Source organism: Astatotilapia calliptera, chromosome 4 (genome assembly GCF_900246225.1).
Source record: "Astatotilapia calliptera chromosome 4, fAstCal1.2, whole genome shotgun sequence".
Classification (NCBI taxonomy): Eukaryota; Metazoa; Chordata; class Actinopteri; order Cichliformes; family Cichlidae; genus Astatotilapia; species Astatotilapia calliptera.
The window spans coordinates 30115619-30125027 of NC_039305.1; the positions used below are offsets into that span (position 1 = coordinate 30115619).

At 38.1% G+C, this 9409-nt stretch overlaps 1 protein-coding gene across 1 annotated transcript; it reads left to right on the top strand.

The window, feature by feature from the left end:
• Window positions 1-2181: 2181 nt before the first annotated feature.
• LOC113019945 (uncharacterized) lies at window positions 2182-8647 on the top strand. Its single transcript, XM_026163612.1, has 11 exons — window positions 2182-2266; window positions 3198-3295; window positions 3456-3590; window positions 3823-3971; window positions 4073-4209; window positions 4304-4397; window positions 4533-4653; window positions 4772-4989; window positions 5070-5253; window positions 5489-5613; window positions 5785-8647. Exons 2-11 carry the CDS (start codon window positions 3202-3204, stop codon window positions 6118-6120), a joined length of 1593 nt encoding a protein of 530 aa, XP_026019397.1. The 5' UTR covers window positions 2182-2266; window positions 3198-3201; the 3' UTR covers window positions 6121-8647.
• Window positions 8648-9409: the final 762 nt, after the last annotated feature.

Consider the following 9409-nt stretch of genomic DNA (forward strand, 5'->3'; position numbering starts at 1 on the left):
AACAATATTCCAAACCGTAGATACAGTATAAAAACCTCTGCTTCTGCAATGATATCAGTACAAAAACAATATCAATATCAAAAATATATCTCAGCTGATAATAAACAAACAATTGAATAATTGACACACAGCTGATTTATGTTGGGTAAATTGGGCCAACCACAGCTTCTTCCATTCTGGCTTAGAGTCAGTGGGGTTTATAAGGCAGGACCTTGAGGAGTGATGTTTTTGGAAACAAAAAAAAGACAAACACTGTATTGTCTGGTCGAGGAAGAGTAAGAGCAAGGGGCCCAGGGAGAAGAGCAGGCCCAAGGAGAGGGCAAGGTAGAGGTGTAAGAATGCATGGTGGTGGCATTCCAAGGGCTGCAAGAACAGTAGTCAGTGATGAAATTCGTGCCACTATCATTGACCATGTAATCAACCATGGTCTTTCACTAAGAGAGGCTGGTGAAAGAGTGCAGCCCAATTTGAGGCGGTCAACGGTTGCCTCCATTATACGCATCTTTCAACAAACCAACAGGTAAGTATTGCATTTTACATGGATTGTTTCTATTCTCACTTGACATGTCAATATGGTCATACAGTAATGCATATGTTGAATTTTTTGTCTTTCTAAAGAATGCAACGTCTTCCACCCTCTGGGGGAAGAGGAAAGCTCCTCAGTAATGATCAGGAGCTTGCCATTGTAGAAATGGTTACTGCAAATAATGCAATAAAACTGCGTGAAATTCAAACTAGAATTGTGGCGGACCATGAGATATTTGACAATATCGATAGAATCAGCCTCACAACCATTACGCGGACATTGTCCAAACACAGAGTGCGGATGAAGCAGCTCTACACAGCAAAAACTGGAGTGTTAAAATTTCAGGGTTAAAGATGTTAGAGTTGATTTCCACTCTCAAAGTGTCATATTAACACATTCTGATTCAAATAGTGTTCAGTGTTGGAGTTATTAAACAGTGTTATTCAAGTCCAAGCAAATGAACTCTGAAGAGAGTTATTTAACTTGGTAGGCCCCTGGGCTTCTGCCCAGGTAAACCCGTGGATCAATTACAGTTTTTTACAGTCGCTAACAAGCGTTTGTCCAAACAGTTGTCACATTTGCAAAACTCTAAACACAATTTGCACAGCATCGGTCTGTTGTGGCCATACCAGTCACACATTTCATGTCGTGTTCACCCAATATGCAGTCAGTGAACACATTTCCACAATGCTTACATTTTCTTAACAGACAAGCTATACCTCCCAGCAAAATCATGAACTGTTTTTGTAGTATCTACGAATGTTAACACACAACATCCCACAATAGCAAAAACAATATCCCAAACCTTAGATACAGTATAAAAACCTCTGCTTCTGCAATGATATGTCGGTGGATCCGACATACCAGGCGGTTTTATCCCAGGTGCATCGACTTGGATAACATCAGATGTGATGTTGATGAAAACATGTGGCCTAACCCTGAAGATCGCAGAGATTAGATGCAAATTTTTTGCCTTTTTTTAGCCCCCCTCCCCCCCCCCCCCTTTTTATCTTGGCTTTTTGCTGTTGTTTTTTTGTTCAGAATGCTCTTGTGTGTTTCATGGATATTTTGTTCACTGTAAGCAATACTGTAAAACTTTCTCTGTCCTATCATACCGTGTTTCTACTGTACCTCCTGTAGTGAACAGTAAAGAAACAAAAACTTGTTTGCTTTTTACTGGAATGCTTTTGAATGTGAACATTACTGTACATGTGGACATACAGTTACCAACCAAGACATTTCTGGTGTCAATATGGTGGATTGCATGTTTCGCATGCAAATACCTGTGAAACTGAAACATAAATGTCTATGCAGTTTTTGTAATGTCAATGATAGCCAGTATTTTGAAACCTGGTGTACTTTGATTGACTGCATGTACCTTGTGAAGTGAAAACAAGTGTTATTCTTTGACAGACTAATTTTATTTTGAGTCAGATTTATAGTGTTTTTGTACAGTTAGTGTGTGCAGAGAAAGATGTGTTCTAATTTTGAAATGAGGAGTTAGTATATATTTAACAAAGTGTATTTTTGGGAAGGATATTATCCATTTGGCCAATTGTGTTTTGTAGGTGTGGGTCTGTGTTAAGAGTTTAGAAAAGGTATCTGAAGTATGGGTAGGCGCTTGTTAGCGACTGTAAAAAACTGTAATAGTTTGCTCTGCCGGGCCGATTTTCCATGTGCTTCTGCTGGTTACACCGTGGTGGATGCCTGCCGTGCTGCTTGGAGTATTTTACACAAACGGTAAGTTATTCAAACTTATATAAAATTCACAGTATTCTATCGGCGCAGTGAGGTTTTCTTGATGTTTCTTGGTGTTCGGTTGCTGAAAACGAGCTTTAATAGAGGAGGAGATGTGTCGAAAATTCTATTTAGCCTCCAATGCTAATGTTAATGTTGCAGTCTTTTTACTCGTAAGTGACGGTAGACACTGCACGTGGAAGCGCCGCGCCACGTTCAGCTTTTCCCCTGTTCACACAGACACGTCTTTCTCCACGCCAGTTCATGAGCGTTTTTGCTTCTCTGTTTATTCAGAGTAATTTTTTCACAATTGATAAGTAAATAACATCCCAAAATAATTGAAGAGAGCTTGTTTTAGTCACTCCTGCTTTTACTTTGACATCGTTCATCGCTGACTTGTCTCTAATCTGTCTCTCTCTCTGTCTCACTCTCTTCTCCCTTTGAGACACCCGCCCCAAACATAGTCAGTTAGGCTGTCCCCTCCTTTGCTATGTGTTCATTTTCATCTCTATTGTCTCTTTTCATACACAAATCTGATCGCATTTGTCAATCGCAGTATTTTATTTTGGAGAATAGCTTTTATCTTCAAAATTGCCTGGATTGTCTTGTGTGTCTTGGTGTAACTTCCTGCGGAACATGCGTGGCCCACGCAAAAAATAGACCAGATACCGAAACAATCGCTTCGTAGCACTCCGTGTCTGGTGTAAACTACACCATAGATTAACGTGTATTTTGTATTGTGTTATGTATCAATTGGACTCCTGCATGGACAGACACAGGTTTATTTGATAACATTAAATGTTATTGCAGTGAAATTCAAACGCATGGTCAGTATTAATCACCATGTACGGTATATGTCAGTGTTTTAATCATTTGTGCTTGAATTGCTCTAAATGTCAAATACTATGCCATCTTTGTTATTATTTTATCCCAGTAAAATGCTGGTCCAGGTTCGATACTGCCAACAGCAGAAGTATGTGAAGTTGGAAGAGGTTGATGGGCGTTTTGAGTTTATGCAGTTTCATGAAAAAGGTTTGTTTATATCTTACCTAATTTTAGTTGGGGGGACAGAATTTTTTGTAGGGCGTTTCGCCAAGTCTCTTGAATCATACAGTGGTGTATCACTTTAGTGAATGTGAGGCAAGAACAGTTTACTTAAAAGGTGCACTCAGATATATCTTATCTTTTCCAGTCATCGAGAGATTTTGCCTGCCACCTGATGCAAAAGTAGTGTACAAAGATGCAACAGGGACAGAAGTTGATGAAGTGATTTTCAGTGATCTTATCAGCCAAGGCACTGTGGTCCTAACAGTTTTCTCAAGTGATGGTGAGAAATTTAAAGGGGCAAGCTCAACACCAGACATGGGGAAGGGCTGTGTGGCTGCTGGTTGTTCCAAATAATCAGGAGCACACAATTTGACCAATCAGCTGTTTGAACATTGAGATCAGTTAATTTAAATGAGTCAGGTCTGCAGTGTGATGTTGCCTTGTTAGTTAAAAATCTGCAGCCAGATTTGTTTTTCTACACCTTACAGAATAATGTTGTTTTTTCCTTTTAGAATTTTCTGATTACTCCTTGTCTTCTGCATCTGATTGTTCTGACTCAAGCTTCAGCTCAAATGCAAGTACATCAACTATACTTCTAGATGAGGGTCCCAGGAAGAAAACAAGAGTTGAGGGTACTGTTGATGCAGCATCTGCTAAAAAGGTTGTGACAAAACTCAGTTCTCATAGTATTTTTTCTACTTCATTATTCTTAATATGTAGAAAAGCTATTCCTCACTTTTTGCATCTTTTTTTTTTCTCAAGTTAATTGAAGGTGTACTTGGAACCAATTCAGGTGGTGAAGAGGTTCTCCAGGAATATCACACAACACAAACTCTAACAGATGCTACCAGAAGAAAAATGGTCAATATAATAGTGGCTCACATGATTGATTGCCATGGGTATGTGTGTTCTATTTGTGCATTTTATTTTTTTTTAAATACAAGTTACTATTTTGCCATTACTTAAGCATGTTAATTTAAAATCGTTTTTCAGGCACCTCCCCACCAAAGCTGTTAGAGAACAGTACGCGCTAGGGGTAGTGACATTGTTCCCATCCCTGAAAGACCCATACTCCAAGAAAGGCTATGTATAGTCACTACTATTGCACTTTGTTTACATAATTTTCATGCTGTGCATCATTGGGATTTGTGTGCGTTCACATTTAAGTTCTAAAAATTTTCAGATTGACAACACATTATTTTTGAATGTATTTACATTTTAGGAACACTTCTATGATGCTGCAAGCAGCACTGGATACATTTCTTGGCGTTTGAAAACGATACAGAGAAAGACTAGAAGAGGATCTGCACCACCAAGTAGCTCCACTGGCTTTACTCAAGGAGGTAAGAAATTAAGTGTCCACAAACTAGATAATGTGCTCATTTACATTAGATACTATTTTGTTTTCATTTACCTATCTGATCAGCACCTATGCTTTTATGTTTGTGTGTTTTTCTTCAGGGGGCCCAAATTACCAAAGGCCCATTAAAGTCGACATGCAGCTTGATGGAGATGCTTGCCAGGAGGCCATCTCTTTGCTGAAACATACATCCGACACTTCCTTGATTTTCCAGAAGATGAGAGAGACCTTTCAGCATCGTCAGAAGGTCATCAGTGATCCTGACAAAAGTCTTGATATCCTGTCTATCTTCCCAAGATTCTTGGATACAAGAGGATTGGTGAGAATATTCAGTGGAATTTTTAATATCACTTTAAATTTCAAGATGAATGTGGCAGTAGTAGATTTTCTTTCTTAAAGGTGAATCAAGACTTCACTCTCCTGTTTGATGATGAGATATCTACCAGGCTGCTTCAGAAATGGGATCCAATCTTTAGGTATCAAATCATCAAAGAGGCCAAGCAGCTCACCTCAACAGTAGAGTTGCGTCAATTGGTGCAGTCAGCAGAGAGTCCACCAGGAAGTGATCTTGATGAGGCAGCAAGTGAGTTTGTTAAATATGATTTGCTATAAGCAGTTAAAGTTCAATAGCATCAGGATTCTATTAATAAATACCAATTCATTCACCTGTTAGCTTTGCTTCATCAGTTTTCTTTAGCTGTTAGTTTAATGTTTATGACAGCACATTTCAACTTTCTTAGGAAGTGTTTCTAGTTCTCCTTAAAAATTGCATTTGAAAGATTTGCTGTCAATTGATTCTTGTGACTCTTTGGCCGCAGCCTTTGACCAAGACATGGCCTCCCTGTTGTTACTGTTACATCTACTTCCGCCACCCCCAGGAGGACCAAAGTATCAAAAAATCAGCGCCTCTGATGCTGTTGAGAGACTTGTAGTCTTTCATAAGGTAATTTAATATTTATAGTTTTTGTCATAAGTTGTCATGTCACTGGTTAAGAGGTGAATGAAACAAATTACAGTTGAGCTTACAAAGGAGGTTTACATACTCATTTCTGTGATGCTATTATCTCTGACTTGCTCCTGTGTCTAATGCTCAGTATCTTTGTCTCAACTCCAGTCTTGCTGCAGTTTGGAAGAGCATCTCCAGAATCAGCAGAGTCAGCAGCCATACCTCCTGGCTGTTGGGCGCCAGAAGAGGAAGGTCGACAGCTTCTATGTTGCCATAGACAAGCGTCTCATCCCCTGCCAGGCCAGCCGCTCCCTTGGGGCATTTGATGAGCTTTTTAAAGCTCATTTTGTGTTCAATGTGTCTTATGATGCTGCACTTGTGAATTTCTACACATTTCTGCAGACAACAGTATACAATATTGATATGGGGAAAATGAAGGAGTCCCCAAGAGTGCGTGACTTGAGAGCCAAAATCCTTAACCAGGAAATTCTTCTCACAACCTAAGTAAAAATCATTAAAATGCTGACATGTTTTTTGTGTAAGAGAGCTTATCTCAGCAGTCAGCAGCTGATTTCACATTTAAGAGGTGAACATGGTTATTATCCTGGACCTAAGTTTAAGTTATGTTGTTGGCAGCCAGGCTGCAGGCTTCAGTTCCAAACTTATGCAGGCTTTAGGAAGCACCTCAGTTTTCACAGCAATGTTGACCACAATGATCGAACTTCAGCCATTGCTTCTTTTTCTAATGACACAGTTTCACCTGCTTTGGAGGACCAGTTTAATTCCTCTTATCTTCCTCACAGTTCTCCCAGTGTTCTTCCAGAGTCTAGTTCTTCCAGTGTTCCAGTGAGCATTGATTCAGTACTTACAAGGGATTCATCCAAAGAAATCTGTGCATCCATTGTGGCCAAACTGCAGGGTAGTGGCCTTTCTAACAGTTTAGTATCCTCACTTGTAGGCGATTTGGAGGAATTAACAAGTGAGCTTCGCTCAGAAGCAAAGCAGGCCATTCTTTCTGCGTTACCCACAAAGGACTCCAGCATATCTTTAATAAATGAATGTTTTGAAAATTTTGAAAACCCTTTCACCAATCTGAACACAGAATGGAAACGAAATAAATACTTCAATCTAAAATGGGGAGTTGTAGAACCTAGAGAAATAACACTTGGAGTGAGGTATGACATCAGGCGAAATCAGAAGTTTGGTACTTATGATCAAGTACCTGTGAAGGATACTTTTATATATGTACCTATTTTGGAGTCTTTGAAGTTCATGTTTAGAAATCCAGAGATTTGTGTTTTCCTGCAGAGAGAGTGTAGCTCAGAGCCTGATGCTTATCATGACTTTTGTGATGGAAGTTACTTTAAAACTCACCCTTTGTTTTCAGCCAAAAGGCATGCATTACAAATTCAGCTATACTATGATGACTTTGAAACAGCCAATCCTCTTGGCTCTAAACGCGGAATTCACAAAATTGGCTGTATTTATTTTGTTATAAGAAACTTGCCCCCAAAATTTAATTCCATTTTGATGAACATTCATTTAGTGTCACTTTTCCACACACCAGATCTGCAAAAGTATGGTTTTGATGTTATACTGGAACCACTGATAAATGATGTCAAAAAACTGGAAAGCCAAGGGCTAAGTCTTCCATTTTCTGATGAGCAGGTATATGGCACAATATCACAGATCACTGGAGATAACCTAGGGATGCACTCAATTCTTGGTTTTAATGAGTCGTTCAGTAGCCGTCATTTCTGTCGCCTTTGTTTGATTGAGAAGAATGATTGTCAAATGGTGTACAGTGAGGATGATCCTAAAATTATTCTTCGTGGGAAAGATTTGTTTGACATACATTGCCAGTCTCTTCGGGAAGATCCTAAATTGAAGTCACTGTATGGGTTGAAAAGAAATTCTGCACTCAATTCATTGCAGTATTACCATATTTGCAATAACTACTCATTTGATATAATGCATGACCTTCTTGAAGGTGTGGCTCAGTATGAGGTCAAATTGCTTTTTGAGTATCTTACGCAACACTTCATATCAGAACAGAACTTGCTTTCTAGGATTTATGGTTTTGACTATGGATTTTTAGAAAGAAAAAACCGGCCCACTAAAATCATATTGGACAGTGCTGGCAATAGCATTGGTTTGAACTCTATCCAGACATTCTGTCTTGTGAAAAACATCCCACTTTTGTTTGGTGACATTATTCCTGCAGGGAACAGACACTGGAATTTGTTATTGTTGTTACTTCAAATAATGAACATTGTTTTTTCACCTTGTCTCACTCTGGGAATGACTATATATTTGAAGAATTTGATTATTGACCACCACAAACTATTTAAGCACACGTATCCACACAGAAACTTGATTCCTAAGCATCATTTTATGATTCATTACCCATCCTGTATTCGAAAAATTGGCCCTTTACTGTATATGTGGAGTATGAGGTTTGAAGCTAAGCACAAGTTGTTCAAAGATTATTTCAAAAATTTCAAAAACCTCACCAAATCGCTTGCTAAACGGCATCAGATGGCCATTGCTTATCACTGGGAAACCTTTTCTCTTAAACAGAAGGAGTTTGGGCCAATTAAATCATTTTCTTTAAGAGGTGAAAGTGTGGTCAATAGTGAAATGCTATTATCAAAAGATGTTTTCTCAACAAGTTGGGTTAAAATTGATGGTGTAGAGTACAAAGCTGGACTCGTTGTTTGCAGTACAATGGAGGAAGACATGCCAGTCTTTTGTCAAATAATTGATACACTTATGGTTGAAAATGACATTTTTTTGTTGACACACAAACTCTTTACTGAAAACTTTGATGAACATCACCATGCATTCAAAGTACTACAAACTGAAGAACGGTGTGTCATAAAAATAACTGAACTCAAATGTCACAGACCATTTGATATTCAAAACTCATACAGTGCTGCAGATGAAAGTTTGTACATTATATCTTCATTTATTATGTTTTGATTCACTTTCTGGGAAAAAGAAGCATGATAATAAATGTTTTTGGACAATGTACAGTTTTCTTGAAATTATTCTCATGATTGTACTTGTTGTCGTTAAAAAGTTATGTTAATCTATTACATAAATAGTTCTTTTAGGGATTAAAACTACCTTAATAAAATATTAAAGAGTTAAAGTAGTGTTATTTTTCAATCTGTGTAGTGTTAAATTAACCCAGTTTGGTGAGTTAAAAATTAACTCAGACATGGTGTTAATAATAATTTGCTCAGTGTTAATTTAACCTGGTTTTAAGAGTTAAAAATTAACTCAGACATGGTGTTAATAATAATTTGCTCAGTGTTAATTTAACCCGGTTTTAAGAGTTAAAAATTAACTCAGACATGGTGTTAATAATAATTTGCTCAGTGTTAATTTAACCCGGTTTTAAGAGTTAAAGAAGGAACTCTGACAAAGTGTTAAATAATTAACTATTTTGAAAATGTTAATTCAACTCTGTAGAGTGTGGAGCTATATAAACCCTGAAAAAATGTTAAAATCAACTCTGTGGGAGTTGATTCAACACTACAGTTTTTGCTGTGTACACTGTTCCCTTTGAGAGGAACAGTGAGAGGGTCAAGGAGCTACGACGACAATATGTCCAGGTATAGTGTATATTCAATCCAATGTCCAGTTCTATAAGCTTTGCACTTTGCAAGTAGGTAACCTACACAATACTAGATTACAGTACAGTATGGTATACAGTAATAACATGACTTACATAAACTTTGTTTCAGAGAGTTATGGAATTGGAGGCCAACCAGGCCCCTCATGAATT

Excerpts from the sequence above, each read along its gene's own strand:
- LOC113019945 (XM_026163612.1), top strand. The coding sequence starts at position 3,202 with ATGCTGGTCCAGGTTCGATACTGCCAACAGCAGAAGTATGTGAAGTTG. Across the intron at positions 3,972-4,072 it reads ATGCAGCATCTGCTAAAAAG|TTAATTGAAGGTGTACTTGG; the intron begins GTTGTGACAAAA and ends TTTTTTCTCAAG. Across the intron at positions 5,614-5,784 it reads GACTTGTAGTCTTTCATAAG|TCTTGCTGCAGTTTGGAAGA; the intron begins GTAATTTAATAT and ends TCTCAACTCCAG.